This window comes from Motacilla alba, chromosome 1 (assembly GCF_015832195.1).
Source record: "Motacilla alba alba isolate MOTALB_02 chromosome 1, Motacilla_alba_V1.0_pri, whole genome shotgun sequence".
Taxonomy (NCBI): domain Eukaryota; kingdom Metazoa; phylum Chordata; class Aves; order Passeriformes; family Motacillidae; genus Motacilla; species Motacilla alba.
The window spans coordinates 38,702,267-38,725,945 of NC_052016.1; the positions used below are offsets into that span (position 1 = coordinate 38,702,267).

Here is a 23,679-nt window from a genome sequence, read left to right on the forward strand (position 1 = left end):
TTCTTTTGCATCTTTCTGGGATTACACTGAGCCTGAGGATCTCTGGCATGACTTCTCCCTGCCACAGAGGTTCCTGCACTGTGAGGCAGGATTAGTTTCACTTGAACTATCTCCGGGCAAGCCTGGCATCCTACTGAACAGTGCTCTCAGGGTGTGCACTGGACTGCTCCTCTCCTACCATATCCTGGGCTGTTTTGTTCACCCAGTTCTAGATAGACCAAGAAGTGGAGGCTGGGACCAATACCATTGCCAATGAAAATGTTTTTATTACAAAGGGTAGTAAAATATGAGATGCTAATCTGAAGAAAACATTTCTTTCTAGGTAGAGGCAAAACTTGCACAAAAGTTGTCTTCTTGTGATTAGAATTCTGTCATGTGTAGGTGATTCAGTTCAATTGCTGAAAAAGCTGAGCATCAAAGCAATTTCTTCAGGATTTTCCTTCTGGATAATGGGAAGACCAAAACAAGTAAAAACTACAGAAGCAGCAGCAGCACATTATTGTCTGAGATTAGGATTCCTTAAGAGGAATCTATGGCCCAGAACATACATTTCAAATGAGTACCTTTACATAAATTCCCCACTGGAATATGTCATAAGTTTTGAAACAAGATGGATGGTCAGAGTCAATGGATGGTCAGAGTCAACAATTGCACAGTATCTCCCTTGTCAGGAAAAGCATTTTATCTTCAGTTTCTAATCCGCACTGACCCCAGTTCTTTTTGAAGTATGGGCCAGAATGGGTCATTCTGATCTACAGCAATACGGGATTTGCTTATTCCTCATTATTCTACACATTTTTCATTGTATTCCCAGAAAAAAAAACAAACAAGTCTCTTATCCTCTTCTTGTTCTACAGCTGCTTGCCTGATACTTTCTCAATCATTACCTCTCCTGGCACACATCTGATTTCAGTTGGAAGACAGGGAGCAGGGAGTGTTGTACTCTGAAAGGGCATATTCATCTGAAAAGAAGAAAGGAAGAAGACATTTGTATGAGTGAGAAATCATTCTGACTCCAGTCTATCTGCATCTGTCATTAACATGCTACAGAACAGAAGACATTTGATAAATTTTGTGGTAGACTCCCACTTGTCAAGGCACCCAGTTGCAGGGCTGCATAGTCAGAGACCAGGGCACTCTGACCATGTTTGTCAGGACACATCATTGCTGTCACCATGCAAGATGTGGATCAGGTGGCAGAAAATGCACTCCAGGGTCAATTCTCTCACTGCTGCTGCTAATCTGCTAGGATTCAGTTCAAGAAAGGTGGTCAGGCATTTATTTTTCTAGTTCTAGTTACTTAAACTCCTCTTTTGTTAAGTGGGACTGTCATTCCTACTTAGGTATTTAAATTTCACTAAGGAAGATCTTTTTGCTGCAGCCTGCAATGATGATGTTAAGTAAAAAAATTAGCTAATGCAGTTCAGGGAAGTCAGGAACACAGCTGCTTTTGAGTTATTGATTTTAACCGTCATGTCCAAACTGTTCAAAGAAAGTGGAACCACATGTCTTTTTGTACGTGCTTTGTAAGAAAGAAGCTCTCACGTATCACTTTCTTATCTGCTTTATGTTGAATTGAAGCAAGAAATGTAAACACGGGAGGGCAGGAGCTGTTTATGCTCTGCAAAGCCTTTGCAGTCTAGTAATCAAAACCAGCAGAATTGCTAAGTGGGTCTCTCCTTGTCCCTCCTATGTCACAGGTTTTACCGAGGCCTGCTGGGTCACCTACCTGTTTCGTAGTAATCATATATATGCACAGGCACTGGTCTGATGTTTGAGACAGGCAGGCTTTGCTCCACACTGAAGGAGAAGCTGATTTCCCTACGGGAAACCTGGAAATGGCAAGACAAGAAGATGTATCAGAACTTTTCATAACTATCCCTGAGGCTAAGGTTAAACAGATTCATTTCTGAATCAGACTGTGTGACAGTGTGCTATTCTACAGTTCCCTCCAGTTTGTCAATTCGATGTTAAATCAGATAATTGTTTAAAAGCTGTTGCTAAATATGTGTTGCTGCTAAAATTGTGTGCTCTTTTCTTTTCTCCTCCTATTTCCATTGCCAATTACCCCAACCTATTTCCCTGTTAGTGTGGTTTTCAGCACATCAGCATTCATCCTGTAATAGAAAATTACTGTTTGTTTCTTTCCTTGCCTTTTCCCAGCCAAAATCACCTTCAGTACCCCTAAGAATCTTCTCCCTACTTTTCTCCCTTTAATTACTTTGATCACAATGTCTCCTTGTGATGTTGGATTGAGTGAAGTACCTTTACATCTTTAAGGCATAGATATTGTTAATATGCTATTGATAAGATTTTTCTTTTATTTGGGAGACTTGTTTTAAACTTCCAGTTTTATTAAACTGAAAGGTAACCTCCCAAACTTACCTTCTGAAGGTAGAAGAGTATGTGGTTGTTCTTGATGTCTACACGATCCACAACGGAATTCTCGAACCGAAGCTTTAAATAAGGCAAAACACAACAGTGTTATCACGGGAGACTTGCCGAGGAGACTTACAGATTCCACAGCAAAACGCATTTAAAGCGGCTGCCGTGCTCCTTTTATGCCACCCCGCCATCTAGTCGCCAAAAAAAGAAATGCAGGTTGAGTGTTTTTATAACCTGATGCATGCAGACCTGTCACAGTGGTAAACAGTTCCACCAGCCAGCTTTGGTGCTTGTGACTTTCACCATCAACCTAAGAATTCTCTCATTTCAAAGAGAATTTACAATTAATTTCTGCAGCTCAAGCTGACTCGCTTGCTAGTCCATTGTATGTTTTAAATAAAAGTTTAAAAACATTTAGAAAAGAATGGGAACAAAATTATTTTAACATCAAAACATACAAGCCTAAAATATTCCAAACTTTAAAAAACAGCTATCTTTCCCCAAGTGTATATGAAGAGGAGTAGGATGCCAAACAGAATAGCATCTTATCAGAAAAAATCTTCCAAAGAAAATTTATTAATTTCACTCACACAGTTCTAGCCATAAAAATTCAGGACTGAATGCTGAATGACTATAAATACACAAGGTATGAGCAGACTCTACCAAGAATTTCATTCTTCTTTTTATTTATTTTATTATTAATTATTCAATTACAGCTCATGACTTGAAGGTAACTCATCTATTGTGAACCTAAACTGTATTAGGAACCTAAACGAGGGGCTTATCAGTGTTGTCCCCAGAATTGTCATCATGATACTCAAATTTCTTGATAGTAAAGGAGGAGGATCAATGAACTCCTTTTTTTGGTTGTTTGTTAAACTGTACTGTAGAAGAAGAAATAACCCTTTTCAAAGGAATAATAATGCAAAATGCCAATTAAAGCAATTTAACTATGGCAGAAGTATTTCTCACATAGATTCTGTCAGGCTGTGTGACTACAGACTCATGCACACACCACTAAGGAGCACAGGGAAACCCCAGTAACCTGAGCGGAGCCACTGGAGCACTCTGACCCTCTCCCTCTGGGGCTGCCGCAGGGCAGTGACCAGCCCATAGTCAGAGTGTGAGAGCCACCAGGTGAGTCAGCAGCAGAATATCCCCCGATCACCTTGCAGACTGAAGGGAATGCTGCCTACAGACCATGGGGCTGAGTATGGGATGCTGGGATGTCCCATAAAATAAATAGTAAAGAGTTTTTATGGGGTGTTTAGGGGAAGAACCAGAAGTAACAAAGAGAGGGATAAAATCCAGCTGGAAGGAAAAAAGGTGGAAAATGAGATAAAGAGGCCAGTTGCACATGAACAGGTTGGTGGTCAGCACACTTGTCTGCCCTGCACCCGGTCACCACAGCCTCTCCTGCCTTCTTATTAGTCTCTGTTCCTGGCAATTTTCCAGGGTGAAAGGCTCTCTATTCCATGTGAACGTGTGTGCAGAGAGTGCAAGTCACTGAAGAGAGGATCAGAGATCACAGGGACAGTGTGCCTGGGGTGCCAGCATCCTGAGACACCAGACTTGAAGCTTGTAGTGATGGGAATATGTATGTCAGCATGTGCTCACTAGTGATAAACTGGAATAGCAGCCAGCTACTGAGTCAGGCATAAACCTGACCCAAATGTTGGAAACAGCAGAGGATCCAAGACAGCTGCCAAAGGGACCAGAGTGTCTGAGCCTATTTCTGGAGAAACCATACAGTCTTGGAGGTGGACATTGGTCTGGAGCAGCTAGTGGAGACTTATTTGCATGTCTCTATGTGCATGTGTCTGTTTGACATCACTGTGAAACCAGAGGACCTCAGCTCACCTGCTGCATGTTTAAGAATGCTTTTTGAAGCCCTCACTATGCATGCATGGTGATGGGGACCTCAGTTCCAGGCGCTGAAGTGGGGCTCAGGCCTTGGAGGGGGAAAATGTCCAGGTGCCAGCAACTCAACAGAGTTGCTCAGAGTTGGTGCAGGGGCAGCTGCTGGGCAGACTGAGTGCCTGAGGCCAGCTACCATGAGGAACTGCATTGTGCATTTGCATGGATATGCGTGCTTTTGTATATTTATGTATTTATTAATTTCTCTTTTCCACAAATGAGATTTTAATCTGATGAGGCAGAAAAAGGGCACAGGATAAGGCCATTTGTGTTATCCATGTCTGTGGAAGGGCTGTCTTTCCTCTCTACTGATCTGTGTGGCACATCTAATATGTATATATGACTATATATGTGTAGGGTGTATGACTGCTTATTGAGAATATACACTGAACTTTGCTGTTGGTTGGACCTGGGGATATGAAGTCTTAGCTCTCCTGGGCTAATCTCCTGGATTTGGCAACTCCTGACAGATTTGTCTTCAACACATAAACAGCTACAAATTTGAAGCCCAGAGTATGTGAGAGATGGCTATTCCCAGGGACTTTGCACTATTCCCATGGACTCAAATTTGCTAATTGGAGACTCTGTTTATCAACTTCCTATGTTCTTAGGCTTTATCATTCACATTGATCCCATTTTTTACCTTTTTCAGGGAAGATTCTTCAGGAACAAATCCTGAGAGCATTTTCACATCAATAATAGCCATGTTGGAGACGTTGCGGTTTCCTGTGTAACTAAAATGAGAGATGTTCTGTTAGTCTGGTCTGCAAATGGCAAGGAGACCAGTGAATGACATTTTTAGTTCCCAGTAATCCCGTTTTACTTCCTACAACTGCAGAGCACCAGTTAACTGCCCGTACTTAGATCCTTTCTTGGATGCTTTACCAAAGTGTGAATGCAAGGAGGTAGGTCAATAAAAGGAAGTTACCTGGCAGAGAGGACAAGGTCAAACTTTGGTGGATAGTTGCCTGTGCAAGACACATTTGCTGTCCTTACAGACAGAGAGAATCCTGCAGCTTTTTTTGGCAAATGGATGTTGTATTTCAGGGTGGTCTGAAAGAGATAGAAAATGTGGGATGGTCACAGACATAAAGGAGAGCATGACATATGGAGAGGAATAAAGCATGGAGAGGAACAAAGCATGGAGAGCCCCCTGCTTAGTTCCCAGAGGGCGGTGCAGAGTTCCTAGCTTGCTTACCTGCAGATGGACACAGCCAGTGCCATTCACCTCCACGCTGTAACTCCCTGGAATAGTGGGTAGGGACGCTTGCTGCAGTAGGAAGCGGTTCTTGTCGTTCACCTGGAAAATCTTGCTGGGGGTCTCCATGAAGTGGACTTGGATCGTATTAAGATTTTTTTTTGAGAAAGTGAGATATCCGTACTGGGCTAAAGCTTGGAGAGCAACCACAGTATCCTGAAAAGAATAACATGATCCCCAATTAGATACCCAGGCGTAAGATGGTGTGTGAGGTTAGTGCATTTCCCTGATGCCTTGTCAGTACTTGTGAATGCAAGGGGGCTTTGCAAAGAGCCAGGGAGACAAGACACAGGTTCTTGTAGAACTCGTCCTGGTGGACAGGACAGGAAGCTGTCCCCGAGCCACCAGTATGCTCTGGTGACCAGTAAGTCCATCTGTGGTACATTAGGAAGGGCTTTAGCAGCAGGTGGAGGGAGTTGATCCTGCCCCCCTACTTAGCCCTAGGGAGGTGTATCTGGAGTGTTGTGTCCAGTCTGGGCTCCTCAGTACAGCAGAGACATGGAGCTAGCTCCTGGAGCGGGTCCAGAGGAGCATCATGACAAGAATGATTAAGGGACTGGATCATCTCTTACAAAGGCTGATAGAACTGGGCCTGTTCAACCTTGAGAAGAGACAGCTGAGAGGGGATCTCACAAATATCTGAAGGGAGGGTGTCCAGAGGATGCATCCAGGCTCTTCTTGCTGTTGCTAAGCGATTGAAGAAGAGGCAATGGGCAGAAACTGATGCACAGGAAATTCCACCTGAACATGAGGAAGAACTTCTTCACTGTGCAGGTGACTGAGCACTGGGACCGGCTGCCCAGAGAGGTTGTGAAGTCTCCCTCACTGGAGATGTTCAAGAGCTGTCTGGACACTATGTGCTCTAGGATGACCCTGCTTGAGCAGGGAGGTTGGACCAAATGACCCCCTGTTGTCCCTTCCAGCCTGACCCATTCTGGATTCTGTGATTCCGGAGCAACAGATTTTAATTATTGCACAAGACCTGGGATGATATTGTGTCAGCAGTGACTGCTGCCCATGGCTAACTTAGAATTCAGGTAAATTCTCATTGCTTAAAACCAAATAATGTGTAAAGCTACGCAGATCATGGTGTGCCTTTGACAAGGCAACCCATGAAAGCACCAGTTATCCAGTATTACTCAAACTCATATGCATTCAGAAAGATTTGTCATTTCTCAAGATTCAGCTTACAAACTGTACTGCTCCAAGACACTTTCTTTTTACCACACCCAGTTGTTACCTGGCTGGAGGAAAAGCCACCATATGGGTTCTGTTGTTTGATAAGCCAGTACACAACACGGGAAATATGAGATAAGTCTTCTGGAGTGTGTTTGGTTCTGTTGAGCAAAGCTAGGAGCGCATAGCTGGTCATTTCAATCTCAGCAGAAGGGGCACGTGAATAGAAGTCAGAGAAACGTTCTGCTGGTGGCTTGTTTTCTCTCTGCCAGTGAACAGATCCACCTGAAAACAGAGAAGTGGGGTGTAAAAAGGATGGAAAAAACAAGTTTTTTCAGACCTTGGTGTCCTGAACTGGGTAAGTTTTACTACCGAGCTGGAAAATAAAACAGGAAGGGATGGAAAGGGAATTAATAAAAGCAGGCTGTATGAGACAAAGAGGGATTGAAGTGAAGGCAGTGTAGTAGAAGGATGCTAAGGTAGTTGCAAACTACCTTAGGTAGGAGCACACGACATAGCCAAGGGAAGTGAGTTTGTTCAGCATTGGAAGAGGAAACTAATTGAAAAATTAGGTACAATCTTTCAATACCTTGAGCTGAGACTTGCAGGGGACTCTCTCTCCCCCTAAATTATTTCAAAATTTCATAGACCATACCACAGCTGGAACTTTTGTGAAGCCAAAGGAGACAGATAGAAAAACTCCTAGAGATAAATTCAGTAGCATAGCAGGCATAAAAGGCAAGGGAAGAGAGAGCATTCCTGACAAAACTGTGTATCAGAACAGCTCACGTGATCCAACAGGCCATTCCATCATCTGCACTGCCTCTGCCATGGCCATGCTGCACTTACCAGCCCTGACAGCTGCCCCATCCAGCCGCTCAAGGAAGAACTGGTGTCTTTCCTCTCTGCCAGCTAAGCCATAAACATAGGCAAGGAGGGCCTGGTTATACAGGTTGTGGACCCCACTGTTAAATGCAGTCTCCAAGCAGTTCATGCCACTCCGAACGACGGGATGCTGGTAATGCAAAACACAGTGGGATGTCATGTACTTGGATTTGTGTCTCCACACAATATTTTTTAAATACTTCCATCGTTGCTTAAGCTGCAATCTCTGACTCTTCATGCTAGAAATATACACGATCTATGGCATGTTTAAAGGTCTACAGGGTGTATCCTGTAAAAAAAATGCCCTTCAAGTCATGCTGACTCCTTTCTAAATTTATTTAGAGATAAAATAGGCAAAATAAGAGAGTGCTGTTTCTTTTCCTGACTCATGAGATGACCCTATTCAAGTGAAACCTTTGTCCCTTGGTTGCTTTAGCTATAAAATGTGGAGCATTTTTACAGAACTATGTAAAGTGCATTGAGACCTCATGATTAAGCAGGTTCTCTCAAATGGATATTGCTTGTTTGCTAGATATAGCTACCAAGGTAACTCTTCAGGCCTTTTAGCCTTATTGACTGTCTCTGTGAACTCTTCTCCATCTCAGACATCACCAGCACACTACTAACCATATTGTGACTCTGCAGCTTCCCTTAACATGTGGCACTGGGTTTTGGAGCTGCTTATGAAGATGTAGGAAACTAAATTCATGTTGCTATAGAACTGTTTGATTCTGCACAATGTATTCATCCTGTTGGTGTCATGTACCTTGATGATGGCTCATACCCTGTGTCTGAGGGATGTTAAAAAAATCAGCACATCTAGAACATGTTTGTCAGATTTGGAACAATTCTCCTCCTCCCCATTATAAAAAGAACAAAGTCGGCATAAAAACAAGGTCACAAGGATATACAGGAAACATATTACAGAGAACAGAACTTGGCTCTCATTTCCCAATGCTATAACCAAGTACTATAACCAGCAGCTCATAGCTTCCTTCCATTATTAAGATTTCCACAGGGAAATGGGCATTGGAACTAAATGTGCAAAGTGAGTTTGTAGACTAAAGAGCTGGATAGCTTGAACTTTGGACTGGGCAAATTCAGCGACAATTCCAAGTGGATTTTGGATGGAGTGGGCAAATTCAGTCTGGATTTTGCACCTACTTAGACTACCATTGCCTAAAACAGCTGGCTTCCTCAGGGGTGTTTCAAGTGAATCCATAGGCACTGGATATGTAACTGAATTGTAACACTCATTAAATACTTGCAGGGGACTGCAGGGTTCTGAAAACGACTGTCTACAATCAACTACTGTCCTACAAAGACTATTTGAGTTCCTCATTGTAAAGGAAAGATGATGCGTGGACTGTGACTTGAGCAGTTTGACAAATGTTGGACTGGGCTAAAAGCACCAAAAACCTACCGCAGCAGAGTGTCCAGCCTCCAGCAATGACGCCACAACATAGGCTGTGAGGGAGTATTCAGCTTCTTCTCCACCCTGATGAAAAGCAAGCAAAGGACTGGTTAGGACAAATGTCCTAGAAATAAACAACATATGAATTAATTCACAGTTCATATATCAGTTAGATTTGAGATCAGCAGTAATTTCTGTCTCCCTGTGTGCACAGGAACAAGAAAGATCAAGTTCACAGAGAATAAAGGCAAATAATTGACTGCATCTTCTTGGCTTTTGTAGGTGTGTAATAAAGCAGACAATAACTTGTGGCTGAGCACAAAATGCAGTGGTGTAAAATAAAACCCGAGGCTTAGAAAGTTCTACTTCTTTTTACCTCATCATCAAGAGCACACATAAGAATCATGCCCTGCTTGTCTAGGAGAGACACAAGATAACACTACCAAGAAGTGTAAGAGTGTGGTGAAGAGTAAATTTGTGTCTTATCCGAATAAATCCAGATGGCAGGACTGGAAGTTTGTGGCTATACTTATCTCAGTTACCTTCAAAGCATTGTTGAAATGTGATCCAGCATTTTCAAAGCAGCCATCTGACTTCTGCTTGCTTGCCAGCCAGATCAAAGTTTGAGACTGGACATTGTCATCAATGTAGATGTAGCGTTTGGCTTGCTCCAATGACTTGTACACGAAGGCAGTGAGCCTGCAGGTGATCCAGAAACAGAAGGCAGGTATGGTGTGAACAAGACCAAAGACATTAACCAGTGCATAGGATGTGCATAGAAAATTATGTAAAAAGAACTTCATAATGTTTGAGGTAAAAGAAGAAAGTGTTTTCTAAGTTTTAAGTAAATAAAGTACATAAAATCCTGATACTAAAATTTGACCTGATATGTCTCCATTACTGTGCAGAAATCATTCTTTTAGAGCAGTGGTAAAGTATAGACACTGGTTGGTGACTGATGTTAGCAATTTCTAGTCTTAGTTAATTGAATTATGAAGCAAACCAGGTTGGAAGGGACCTTTGGAAGTCTCCTGTTCAATCACCTACTTAAACTAAGGCAAACTTCAGAGCTGTGTCAGGCTGCTCAGTCTTTTGTCCAGTCATGTGAAAGTCTCTAGGGATAGAGATATCCACATCTGCTCTGGGCATTTATCTCAGTGCTACAGCCTTCTCCTGGGGAAGATTTTTATTCCTTCTACCCACCTGGAGTTGTCTCTGTAGCAACCTGAGATAGGACAAACTCTTGTCCTCACTCTGTGCAGCTCCAACAAGGGTCTGACTGTATTTCCACAGTCCCCATCTAGGCAGCAGAAAAGTTTACCCAGGTTTCCCATTAGTTTATTCTTCTACAGGCTGAACAAACCCAGATCCTTTAGCTTCCTGTTGAACATTATGTACTCCAGCTTCCAACCTTTTGTTGCCCACTTTCCAGTTATTAATTTCTCCTTTACTAGGCGATTAAAATTAATTGAACTATATTCATTTAGTCTATTAAAAATAAGAATCACTGAATACTTGGATCTTTTTTTCAAAGCCTAAAGATCCTGAGCTAGGGAGATAGAAAGTGTCATCACTTACCACACACTCCCTTCCCTATCTCGTAACCCAAAGGAGCTGTAGGATCCATCCCTGTGTTTGTATGATAGCTGTTTCTGGTAGCCTGAAAACACAATAAAGAAGACACATTTTCTAATCCCAGAAAAGGATTTGTTCTGCTGTTTGTTCCACTGAAGCACTAAGACTTTTGGATTTAGTATCAGGTAATGTATGTCAGGCGAATAATGCCAACCACTATGAATTCCAGCTTTTACTCCTGGAAGAATGACATGCTGCTTTTGGGGTGCTCTTATTGCCTGCTCTTGGGCAATTATTGTGGTACTGGAATTCAGAGATCAGTGCTCACCATGTTGAGCTGAAGAGTTCAAGGCAAACAATCACAATGCTAGATCATAGAATCACAGTTTATTCTGAATTGGAAGGGACCAACAATGATCACCAAGTCCACCTCTTAACCGTGCAAAGAACCCCAAAAATCACACCATCTGCCTGATAGCATTGTCCAAATGCTTCTTAACTCTGTCAGGCTTGGTCCTGTGAGCACTTCCCTGGGGAAGAAGAAGGAAGAATCTGAAAACCTCTTACCTGTGGATAAATAACCAGTACCCCTGACTCTAATCTCTTCAGTCAGCTGCCCAGTCTTGTTCAGATAATCCAGGGCATAGATGTTGGGTGTGAACAAGGCCATGTTCTGTTCTCCACAGCCATAAGGCATATGGAGGAGGTTATCTATGTTCCGCACAGCTGTGCCCAAAATGTCTCCTGAAGAGTGAAAAGCGTAAGAAGTCAGCCCAGTTCAGACATGTTTTTATTACACAGCTCTATACATTGCTCTATACTTATTATAAACCCAAGGGCAATGACTAATATAGACTAATCATAGTAACCAAAGACACATCATAAAAGAAAAGTGCCAAACCATCCCCATTTTTCATTTCTTATCTGTATGATGGACACCTGGGAGAAACTGAGAATTTGACAGAAAAAAATGAGCACCAATACTGGCTGGCACAGCTTCTGAGAAACAGCTATGAACCCTTGGAAGGCTTAGATTTCCCTGTCCTTTACAACCTGCTTCCTGTTTTTGCATGTACTTGTGAACATGTTGTGTGGGGTACGATGCTGACAGGCTGCGGAGTGCTTAGAAATTGTGTTTAGAAAACAATCTGAGTTTAGAACCTCAAAAAAATTTTCACTGAAGAGAACCCTCAAGTCTTAGGAATGACTTTCAGATTAGTAGAGTCAATTGGGACCTGAAACTTTTATTCTATGGGAACCTATTGACTTACAAATGTTTTTCATTATGCAAAGTGATAAATTTGAAATTATGCAGTCAGCAAAGTTCTGTAGATTTCTTTTCAAGAAATTAAGATTTTTTTTCGAAGAAGTCTGCCTTATACTACTGTTCATCTGAATCAGCTGTTTTACTACACTGAACTGGAAATGCTAATGCAGTATAATCTGAAATGCAATATAAATGGAAATTATTGGACCATTTTGTCCTCTCTTGATATGAGAGAATTCTGAGCAAATTTTGCCTCCCATTGCCATTTCACAAAGTAGAAAACTTACCTTCTAAAATCAGGAATAATTATTTCTTCAACTTTACATAAGGTTTGTGTGTGAATACATGATGGCCCTTGGTGCAGCACAAGAGAAACACCATTTTGCATTCAGTTTAAGTACTAAACTTACCAATGACAGAAAAATAAGCTCTGGCTGATCCCTGCACTAGGTTTCTTGGCAAGCTGAGAGACACTTGTTCAGAAATCTTTTTGCCTGATGAGAAAATTTGAAAAGAAGAATTGTTAAAATTATGGGGTTTTTTACCGAAGTCTTGACTGTTATAGTCCCCAGGCTGGGTAAAGAAAATGCCACAGAGACTTGCCCAATGGGCCAAAATTATATGAAAATCCTGATTTTCAGCCTAGCACCCTGGGTTCTAGTCACCCTAGGACACCAGGAATATATATTTTCCTCCTCTGGAAGGTTCTCTGGTTTTGTAGGACAAGATCTACAAGACAGTGAAGCAGTTCCACTTAACTCCTTGGAATGAATGAATGAATGAATGAATGAATGAATGAATGAATGAATGAACTTGTCTTACCTTTTGCACAGACGAGGGAGCTCTGAGTCAACTCCTTTTTAATACCTTCAGGCTGTTTGATTGCAGTGAAGTGGTCAGGAAGATAAAGAAAAGTGCAGAACATCACCATGAAACCATGAGATTTAGCAGTGCAAGACAGTATGTGAATATGGCTATCCAGACCATGCACCTCTTGCACCCAGTCCTACCCTAGCTCCACTACAATATCTCTTGGCCCATGCACCTTCCTACTCAAAAAGCAGTTCAAAAAAACAGGCATTTCTAGCCTCTGTCCAATTAATCCTATGTAGCTGTTGCTTTATGACACTCAAGATAAACCCTTTTCCTTTTATATCTTCTCTCCACCCTCCTCCCTAGTATTCAAGTCATGTGTTAAAAGTGCTTAAAAGTAAGGTATGGAATCTCCTCCCTTCTGGCAACATGGGCTGTCAGGACACATGCTCAGGGTCCCAAGAAGGAGGCAGTGGGAGAAGGACAGTGGATACTGTGGCTCTCTTATTTTCATATGGAGAAGCTTACTGCACACAGGTACTCTACTCCCTCCTCACTGTATTGTACTTCCTCCCTCCCTCTCTCCCTCCCAACAGCTTCTAACCCTCAGCCACAGAAATTCCAGTTTCCACCAGGCAGAAAGTGCCTGCAAATTTCCAACCGTACCTCAACAAGGAGGGTTTCAAACAAGGTGTCCCTGTAAATGGTCTTCTCTTCTGGAGATGTGCTGTTTCCAATACCTCTGGTGTTCAGCTTGGCCTCAGCAGTAATCATGAAATTCACCTCACCTGGAAAGACACCCATCAGCCAAGAAAATGAAATTATCTTCAATGTCTACAACTACCCCTGGCTGTGACTGCCTCTTCTAGGCTGGTGAACTGCCGAGAAATGTATTTTCTCTGAAGACAGCTCAGTAAAACCAAATTTCATCAAAATTCCATATCTGTTCCTTAGTGGAAAGGAGTGCTTGCCTGGGGCCCTGGTATGAGGAATGAAAGAGGGGTCATCCTGGCCAAAAAAACAGACATTCACTACCAATTTCCACCTCTTCTTAGCCTTGTACTGAGTTTTCTCTGGCCTAGGGCAGTGTTGCAATAGTTCAATTATAGTTCTTCTGACTTTATTCATATTTCAACTTTTGGAGCACTTACACATGCAAGTAGTTAGCAAGTGCTTTTAAAAAAAGGACAATGTGGATTAACACAGCTATAAAACTGGGAAGGAGCAGTGTCTTTTTATTGCCTATTGAGACTCCAGTTCAAAATTATTAGCAAATTTATTAGCAATGAATGGAGCTGTCCAGAAATGCCTGCTTGTGGATTATTGATGCTGCCCTAAAGGGTGAGGGTAGAAAGATCAAACAGGGATAAATCAAGGTGATAAAAAGACAAACTTACCCAGTTTTTGGGGGCTAACAGCCCAAATATATGTTTTTCTTTCATTGGCACACACTGTTGCTGTGTTGCCCTCTGATGAAAGGATCTCTGCCTCATAGTCAGTTGACTGTGCCAGTATGGCACTGATCTGGGACAAAGAAAGAAGGAGCAAGATTACAAATGAAAGAGAATGACCTTAAAATCAGGCTACAGAGCAAAGGAGGCTGCTGCATATGTATTTATTGTGTTTTGAACAGCACAGTACCCACAGCCTCTGCTGAGGTTCCTCCTTCAAGAGCAAAAAGATCTCTGGGAAATAAACAAATACATAAGAAGTAAAAGGGAACTTGATATACCTGGACACACTTGTTGAGGTAGTTGAAGACATTAGCTATTAAATTAAATTTTTCCCCTCGAGTGACAGAGTATGGCAGGGTGAGGTCCACAAAGAATGGTTGGAATGCTGTCAGGGAAACAGGTGAGGAGATGCCAAACCCAGCATCATCCTGCACACAGAAAGCGCTGGCTTTCCATTCTGTGATGCTGTCAGGAATGGTGTAAGAGACATTGACCTCTCCTCTGGAACTGAAGAGAATAAAAAACACAGAATGAGAAATGATCTTTAGAATTTTTCAAGACAAATGACAAAATAGGCCTTCTGCTTGAGTTAGAACTTCTGTTTTCATCTCACTTTCTACAAGATACCTTTCCATATACTAAAAAAAAAAAAGTTATGATACTTGAAGTAAAGGTGCAGGTTAGCTACATGTTAAAGCACTCAAATATTCAACCTTTTAAATTTAGAAATACCAATTGTTGAAAAACCAGAATGGCCAACTACACAGATTAGAATCAATAAATTTAGATTAATGTTCTAGAACAGCATCTGAAGGCATAGTTAAGATGGAAATATTATAATTGAAGATGCTGTGATAGCCTGAAAGAAAATAAAATAAACTGAGTTTTTTGCTGCTAAATTAAAAATTGGGTAAAAAATAACAAGATCCTTCTCTCTCCTTAAAAAATCCTTTTATTTCACTCTTAGGCCCTATTTATTTCTCCCCACCAGAAAGACAGGGAACAGGGCACAGAATATTTGTCTGCAATTGTCATTGATCAAGATGGGAAAAGTAGATCCACATATACAAAGAAAACATATGTTGCATGGTTCCTTACAGAGTCCATTTTAGCTAAATAAATCAACTCAGAAAGGAAGAAAGAAGTGAAGATAAACATACTTACTCTGTGTTAACCAGTTCCCAAATCCAGGTCTCGGGGAAGTATTTCCGAACAGTGCTGAGACCACCACCTACAATAGCAGCCACTTCCCCTAGAGGTGGGGATATGATAAAAGGCTAGTATTAGAGACGTCATGTGAGAAGAACCTGAACTTCTGTCAGACACGCTTCACCACCACAAATGAACACTAAGAATCCTGTCTGAGCATTCTTGGATTTCCCACCCCCCATATAACAGGGAAAATTCCAAGACATATGCAAAGAAACAATTTCTTATGTATTCTCTTTTCCCATGGGAAAATACTGGAAATATTAGCTATTTTACAAGACATTTCACTTTATTTCATACTGAAAGGTCTTGTCATTCAGTTAAAAAAGTGTGTTCCCCATCCTCTACAACTTGCTCTTAGTGATTTGCAAATGGGCCCAGCAGCCAGTATCGTCATCAAGGCTTTATAAATGCTTTACAATGACTCAGAATCACAGAATCATTGAAAAAAAATCTAGGTTGGGAACAACCCCTGTAATTCTCTAGTCCAACTTCTTGAAGTAGGACTAACTTCAAAGTCAGATTATGTTGCTTCTTGTGCAGCTCAGTTTTGGAAACCAGCTGTGATGGAGATTCCAAAAACTCCTGGAGATCCCCTTGTAGTATACTACAATTCTCATGAGGAAGATCTTTTTCCTAATGTTGAATAATGCTTTCCTTTGTGGCAAATTACAACTGCTACTTTTGCTCTTTTGCTGAGCAATCTGACTTGATGGAGAGAGAATCATAACTTTTGCTGATCTGTAAAGGCCTTGGAGACTATGTGCTAAGCGTACCACATGCTGTGTGAAGTCTTGACTTTTAAATATTTAATTCAATTATGATTTGATGAAAGATTCTGACCTGAAAACCCCTGAAAAGCCAATATCAGTTTATAAAAGAAGCAGCATCACAGTATTCCCTGTTTTTTCTATATGCACATACACCTGAAACAAAATTGATTCTACTGCAAGGACTGCCAGAAGGAGATTGTAGGATGCAAACTGAGACACACAGGCCTATTTCCCAAAACCCCCCTCTACACTGGCTATTATTTTATGCAGGCAACAGTTTAAAAGACCAGGTAGACTGAGACTGGAGATACAGAATGAACCTTCTTTTACCTGAGGCCTTGAGTTTGGCGTCATAATAGTGAGAAGGGTAATTTTCCGTTTCTGATCTCTCTTCATTGCACAGAACTGGTTTCCGTAGCACAGAGTTGGTGAACACTTTCAGACCCATATCCTAAATGTGGAATAATCCATCAAATCACTCAGGGCGTTCACTAGCTGCCAGAGCATATCACTGATTATCATTCCTCATTTCTCCCCTCCCTCATCCCAATTCATCCCGTTCTTTCAGCCTTGAATGTCTCAGCTCCACCTCACCAACCTCTGTGTATTTCTTATGGAGCAGTGACACCTTGTGTTCTGCAAAGAGCAGTGATGATGAGTCTGATGTTGGCCTTATGTCTTAGGGTACAGGGCCAGTGGAGTCCAGTGAATAGGAAACAAGTGGCCTACATCACAGAGATCTCTACAAGAAATGCCTGGAGTCATGAGCCAAGGCCATGGTCCTGCTTAGGTATTGTCTACTGAACCATGGGCACCAGCCCAGTGATTTTCTAGCACTGATTTTCAGAGCTCCTGAGTAAGTGATGAGGAAAAAAAGGGGAAAAAAAAAAAAAGGCAGAAATGGGGTGATTGCAGGCTTTAGGCAGTTTCAGGCATCAGCTGCCTTCTCTCAGCAGTAAGAACCACCACCTGAGAAAGTTGAATGCTAATGCTGATGAATTCTTCTGGAATCCCTCCCACTTAAAGAGCCTCCCACACAGACCACATACCCTGAAAATCCTGTAGGCATCTCCATCACGACTGACATTCACAGGTTCAAAGTACAAGCCATCAGAAAAGATGGTTTTGGATGGGGTACACTCCTGCGGCCTGTCATCTTCCAGGTTGAGCCCATTGTAGTAATATCCATATAAATCACCCCTATGAAGCTGATAGTACACCTGGAGGTGAGAATGAGTAGTTTAAGCACAAGGAAGGTCTCAGGCAGGTGCAAAATCACAGATATTCAAAGCTTATGGTGGTCCCTGAGCAATCCTGTAGACCTCAGTGGGCTTAACTAGTGATGCCTACCTAGAGATGAATAAACAATTTGGACTGAGCTGTACCCTCCTTCTTCTGAGCCACAATGGTTTTGTGGAGGGAACTTGAGCAGAAAGCATGGAGATACACTCTTCAGTTAAGCAAAGAGGAGATAAATGTTACAAGACACTAGCTGTCATCTACAGCTTTTGTTCTGGGCCCAAGGCCTATCTGAGCCATGTAAATTATGCAATTATGTAAAAAATTAAATAAAAATGCAATTTTGACATAATCACTCCACAGTGAGGAAATGTGCTGTCAAGCATTTACATAAGGCATATTTTTGGGACATATGTTACTGCCATGCTTCCCAAAAGCAGTGCTATCAATTTCTGTCTTTGAAGCGTACAATTACCTTAGACCTTCCTTTAATCACAGATGTCTGTTTCCCAAGGAAAAATGAAAATACAGTCAGCAGCAGAGACATCACAGGTGGGAACTGAGTTGTTCCTAGCTCCAAAGAACACAAGACTGGGGATGTGACTTACACTCTCAGCAGATAATTCTTGCCCAGACTGAAGAAGGACGCTCTGAATTGCCCGCAGGGCACAGTAGGAGTTGGCAGCAGCTTCCAGTTGGAGTTCAACTTTAGAGCCCGGGAGACCTTGCTTCTCAGAGAACTTGAGCTGGACCTGGAAATTAGCAAATCCAAGACAAACCCACGGAGATTAGGTGAATTGGATTGGCATAGAGATCTAAACCTCCTCTTTCAGCGGCGCTCACTATTCCCCGTAGAACAAAGCTCCTACCGCTAGATGGCCCGTCTGGATCAATTTGTAAAAATTCACATAATCCCCCCAGGCACCCTTCTCTCTCCATCGTGGGGAGAGTTTTGTCTGAGCCTGACCATATGTGTCAGCTCCAGGGATGCCTTCTCATGATCCCAGTCATACCTGCACCTTCGTCCATTCCTAAATGCCATGCCCAGTGCAGGGCTCTTGATGAGATAATTTCCTGACCATTTTTCAGCAAACCTCAATATACCCCTTAATAAGAAAGCAAAGGTTTCCACCTTGTTTTTGAAGCATAAATCACTGTGTATCCTGGAGCTGTCAGCCACTATCTCTCCATGAGGATGCACTGTGTAGACAAGCAATCTGGCACTGGGGGAAAGCTTCTCAGTGACAGTCAGTGTGATGGAGAATACACCTCTGGGAGCTGTGGAAGGAATGTGGATCAGGGAAGGAGAAGCCAGCAAAAGAGCTTAGACAAACCTTCAGCTTTGGCTGAAGGACCACATATTTATTCATAACCTATAAACACCTTTATAACCCAGGGACCTGGATATCAGAAGATTCATCCCTCAGTGGCTGAGGGACAGCTCCCATTAGCAAGATAACAGATACAAACTGGAGGATGCTGAGACCAGGGTGCTTTGCAGAGAGAGGTCTACCCTGGGAAGAAGTTAAACATGGAAATCTGCACAATTGCTATGAGAAGAGCGTAACATTGCCTTTGGGTCTCAAAACTAGAACCTCTTACACCAGAGGAAATAGACCAAAATCCTGAGTTAAAGGAGAGTTCTCTTAAAACTAAGAAATAAGGAATTCTTCTCTACATGGATGAAAACTACAAGTACATGGACAGGAAATTAAGCTTAAGACCAAAGATGGTAAATATGAAACAAGTCACATATCGGGAGAGAGGTTTACTTAAGCCATCTCCTGAAGTGTGCAAATAGACCAGGTTCTGCAAGAAAACTGATTTTTAACAATGAAAGAATGAAGATCAGGATCACTGTCATTTGTAGGTATTTGGAGACTTCTGAAAGGGCAATGAATTTCAAGAGTTGACTGCTAAATATCCCTTTCAAATGGGACACCTATTATTCCAAAGTTTAAAATGTTTTATTATTCTAGTTGGTGAAGACTAGGATATCACACAATAACTGTGAGACCATAAATACTCCTTGGCATTATAAAATAAAACAATAAAACATATGAAGGTTGCATTCCATGTGTTTGATCACAACAAAATATCTTTCTATTAACAAGATAAAATAGATTATAATATGGGGGGTTGGCTAGATGCTGCAGCAAATGAAAATGATTCTGTGAGCAGTAACAGGTCATGGGATTTAGGGACTAGTACCTGACTTAGCCACAGTTCTCTGCTTTCATCCCTTGCATAACTTACTGTGTTCTGAAGTACGAGTAGTAATATGGTCTGGAACTTACCATTAGAAATGGCGACTTGCTTCTGGCCACTGAGAACAATTTTTCCTTGTGTCATCACCTGGGCATAGAAAAGTCTCATGAAAGGGGATCAAAAGCACCTTCTCCCTTCCACCATGAAATCATTGATTTTGAGTATTGTTCTGAGAAGCCTTGAAGGCCATCAGGTTGAGCCATGATCCATAACCACTGTCCGATCGTGAGATTTCTGCCTTATAGGGTGTTTGAGAGAAGGTGAAAAAAGGTGTTTCAGGGGTAACATTAGGACTTACTACATAGTAGAAGTTTGTGGTTGTGGGGTTCCTGTAGCCTTCTCTGTTCAGGACATAGTGAACATTGATTGTTCTCTGCTGGCCACAGATGAGCTCCTCTGTCACTGGCTCAATTTTCAGAAAGCTGTTGGTCCGTGAGTAGAAACGCCGGACAAGGAACGAGGCTTTGGGTTCATTATCAATCCCCCAGACAAAGTCTGCACATTCATCTGGTGCCTGTTTGACCTATGAAATGGCAAACCATACATGTGGAATCAAGAGTGTGGAAAAAAAGAAAATGCAAGGCAGGTGAGAGGCAAAGGCTTCTTTTCTGTAAAATATTCTGTTGGGAAACTGATTTTGTGAGGCTGTTTAAGCCACGAGCATGAACTGGTGTGAAAAATTTGTGTTGCACCAATGAAGAGTGAATGGCCCTCTGGACACCTTTAGGCATCCAGATGCCTGTGGCACATTGCAATAAAGGGGTTACTTTAGTTTTTTTCAGGCTTGGGACCAGTTGCATAAACTGCTGGGACTTACACTGAATTAGAATGGCATTGTTCTAAACGACACACTTTTACTCAGCTCTTTCCATCACACCAGAATAAAAGCATGACAATACAAGAGGACCATGTGATGATAACAGGCACGAGTTTGTGCCAGCAGATATGCAGGGAAGCAGTCAGCAGCAGTGAAAGTTGCTGGCAAGCACCAATGCTAGATGGGGAAGGCAGTGCAGTCTCTGAGGAAGGTACTCTAACATACAAAACAAAGAGAAGGAAGATGAATGCAGAAAGAGCTTCTAAAAGGAAGGGAAAAGCAGGGAGGGACTGAAGATCACTACAACCCAAAACCACACATGGGGTGCAGTGTGCCTTTTCTCAGGCTCTGGTGTTTTCTCATATGAGTTTCACAGAGTTTGCCGGTATTCCTTCTAAATCCTCTCTTCCATGAAGTATTTATTCATGAATTAGATTGTAGCCTGTGTTTACTTACTGTCAGCTTCAGACTGGGATCGAAGAAGTTGGATGTGTCAATGGAAAAAGCAGCAGTGCCATTTTTGTCCGTGGAATAGCTGGCCAGATAATCTCCATTGAGCTCCAGCAGGACAGTACTGTTGGCAACAGGCTCACCATCCATGTTTGTCACAGTGATCTGAACACAATGAATATGCAAGGGATTCAGAAAAAAACAAAGAACAACAACAGAAGAAAAGCTCTGTTTACTAGAGGATGGTCACTTAAACACTGAGGACTGTTGCAGTGAGTAGAAATCAAGAGTGAAATGTATTGAAGAGGCACATGCTCCTCAATATTTTGAGGGAGCGGGAATTCTGTGACAGGAAAATTCCCATCAGTGGGAAATTCCCATCAGTGCAGAATAAGCTATGTGTCACAAAGGGAGGAGGAATATTTATTGAAGAACATTGATCAACACACCTATAACAATGAGATGATTTCATGGCCACAAGCAAACTGTGGAGCTCAGTAGCACCTTTTAACTCCTACACATCTGTGCACACCCACAGTCTCCATTGCCTGTCAGGATGATGCTGTACAGGTCATCACCCTTTTTGTGCCTGGTTCATCCTGCATGTGTAGGTTGCTAAGAAGTAGGATTGTGCTCCAACATCTATACTGCTATAAGCAACCATGCCTGGGATTGCATGATGCAACACAGGGTGAATTCTACCTTTAGCTTAGGCATAACTGTTTCTGAAGATTTTTCTTGAAGACTCCTCTTCCCCATTGATATGACCTTCCATTTAATAATTTTTTAGGCATCCTCTGCCTATAGCAGAAAAGAGACCCTGACATGCCAGGTGTGATACAATCCTCTTTTTTTTCTCTAGGAGTATCAAGAGAACTATACAGACAATGCTATGCAGTATTATCTTGGGAAGCTGGCAACACATTCAGGTGACAGCCATGAATGGGGCAACACAGAGATCATCATGCTGGACCTCAGGGAGTTTGGGTCTAAATGTATCCTCTCATGTACCTACCTCACCATGGTAAGGAATTCCCCTCTTGTAATGGGAATCCATATTCCTGAACAGCACTTGGTCATTTCCTTGGTTGACTGAAACATAGTCATAGGCCTTCATCTGGATACCTGTGAGACGCAGCCAGTACAGAGGAGAAGAAACAGAAATCAGACATGGGCAGAAAGCTGTTCCTTTTGATAAGCTCTGTGGAGTGGTGATGCTCTGGAGGGAGAGCTACACAAAGAAACCTCACAACTGCTGCCTGTTTGCCACACAGATAGTGATCCAGGGGATTCCTCTCATGAAGATCCATGCATTAGCTTTAATCAGTTACTCCCAATGCCCACTTGGTGTTACCTGTCCCATTTTCAGTGACGATGCTTTCTATGTTGAGGCTGGCATACATCATGGCATAGCTGCGGTAAAGGTGGAATTTTTTGATGGAGATGACAGTGTTGAGGCAGCCGTCCTTTCCCAGCTGAAATAGCAGCACAAAGAGGAAAGCCCATTTTTCTCAAGGTTTGCAAAATTGTTCCTCATTATGTATTAGAGTGTCTCTGAAGAGCTCCCTGCCTACCTTACATTTCTTGCTCCCCAGCTTCTATCCCAGATGGCTTTCAATATTATTTTATCTAGCACCTGGAAACTTCTCTCCTTATCCTCTCTAGTCTTCTCTACACTCATGCTCCTTCTTAAACCCATCTTGCATGATGCTTTTGCTCCATGACCACAGCACATTGAGTCTGAGCTAGTGGAAAAATTATTCATTCATTTAATATTAAGTGTCCTCAGAGACTCCCAGCAGAGTTCTGCTGATTAGATTTGGTAAGAACACAGCCCCAGTGTTTCAGAAATTATTACAAATTTACAGTTTTATAAGCTTCCCTCCTCCCTACTGATTCTTTCTGAGGGAAAAATCAGTCTTTTAGTGAGGTCTTTCAGCATTGCTTGTGAGATAGTGAGAAAAACCACACCACTGAGATTGTCTCTCTAGTGTTCCCTTGGAAATTAATGAGGCCACTGAATACTGTACTGCATGCTGGGTAGTAAAGCTAACAGGGAAGAAAGGACTTGTTATGTATCATACCAGTCCAGTGACAGCTTCACAGGTTTTTTTCAAGTTTTGTACACACAGTGGACTATAAAAGCGCTGCTGACACACATTAATTCGCGCATTCCCTTGCACTGGCTGGCCATAAGTGTACCTAGGAGAGGAAGAAACATGAGAATTCAATCATGTGGATTTAACATGAGACCTGCAAAAGTTGCAGAACAATGCAGACTCTAAATCCCTCTGCAGTATCCGGAGCACAGACAGAAGAGCAGTTGGGAATTACAATCCGTCAGCCCTAGTAGAATTCCTTCTACTATTTTTAAGCTGTTTCTGCCATTTTGTTAAAAAACCCCTGCTTGACCATAGTTTTGGTGCAATCATTCTTTAAGGTCTGAAGCTGGAAAGCGGTGCTCAGGACATCATTCCCTGCACCTTTTTCTCCTTGGTACCTTACACAAGGCAGACCATATTGACCCTATTCACCCTTTTAGCTCCTGGCACCCTGCACTTTGGCAGCACCACAGCCAGTAATTTTAATGATAGACACTCGTTTTCTGAAATAATAAAACACAACAGCTAGCAAGTAGGAAGTGCTTCATTTGGACACACACCAACTCCCCTGGTTTCAATTCTGCTATGTAGCAGGAGAAGAGTTATCTTATTTTATATCATGAAAGTCATACCTAAAGGAATTGCTCTAAGCCATATTCTGAGCCAGCAGCAGGATC

At 42.1% G+C, this 23,679-nt stretch overlaps 1 protein-coding gene across 1 annotated transcript in view; it reads right to left on the reverse strand.

Moving 5' to 3' along the window:
* Positions 1-241: 241 nt before the first annotated feature.
* The window catches only part of LOC119700064 (ovostatin-like), a 29,170-nt gene continuing 5,732 nt past the window's right edge, over positions 242-23,679 (reverse strand). The window contains exons 8-36 of the mRNA XM_038134359.1: positions 22,985-23,102; positions 22,255-22,375; positions 21,916-22,025; positions 20,907-21,065; positions 19,932-20,156; positions 19,663-19,720; positions 18,498-18,643; positions 17,974-18,117; positions 17,176-17,346; positions 16,457-16,577; positions 15,309-15,396; positions 14,423-14,651; positions 14,088-14,214; positions 13,357-13,478; positions 12,700-12,751; positions 12,288-12,371; positions 11,178-11,354; positions 10,614-10,695; positions 9,578-9,734; positions 9,045-9,119; positions 7,586-7,751; positions 6,801-7,021; positions 5,501-5,716; positions 5,231-5,355; positions 4,946-5,036; positions 2,386-2,457; positions 1,730-1,832; positions 888-962; positions 242-442 (exon numbers count right to left, since the gene is read on the reverse strand). Of these exons, the coding sequence (XP_037990287.1) occupies positions 910-962; positions 1,730-1,832; positions 2,386-2,457; positions 4,946-5,036; positions 5,231-5,355; positions 5,501-5,716; positions 6,801-7,021; positions 7,586-7,751; positions 9,045-9,119; positions 9,578-9,734; positions 10,614-10,695; positions 11,178-11,354; positions 12,288-12,371; positions 12,700-12,751; positions 13,357-13,478; positions 14,088-14,214; positions 14,423-14,651; positions 15,309-15,396; positions 16,457-16,577; positions 17,176-17,346; positions 17,974-18,117; positions 18,498-18,643; positions 19,663-19,720; positions 19,932-20,156; positions 20,907-21,065; positions 21,916-22,025; positions 22,255-22,375; positions 22,985-23,102 (3,613 nt within the window). The 3' untranslated portion in view covers positions 242-442; positions 888-909. The remainder of the gene's footprint in view (positions 443-887; positions 963-1,729; positions 1,833-2,385; positions 2,458-4,945; positions 5,037-5,230; positions 5,356-5,500; positions 5,717-6,800; positions 7,022-7,585; positions 7,752-9,044; positions 9,120-9,577; positions 9,735-10,613; positions 10,696-11,177; positions 11,355-12,287; positions 12,372-12,699; positions 12,752-13,356; positions 13,479-14,087; positions 14,215-14,422; positions 14,652-15,308; positions 15,397-16,456; positions 16,578-17,175; positions 17,347-17,973; positions 18,118-18,497; positions 18,644-19,662; positions 19,721-19,931; positions 20,157-20,906; positions 21,066-21,915; positions 22,026-22,254; positions 22,376-22,984; positions 23,103-23,679) is intronic.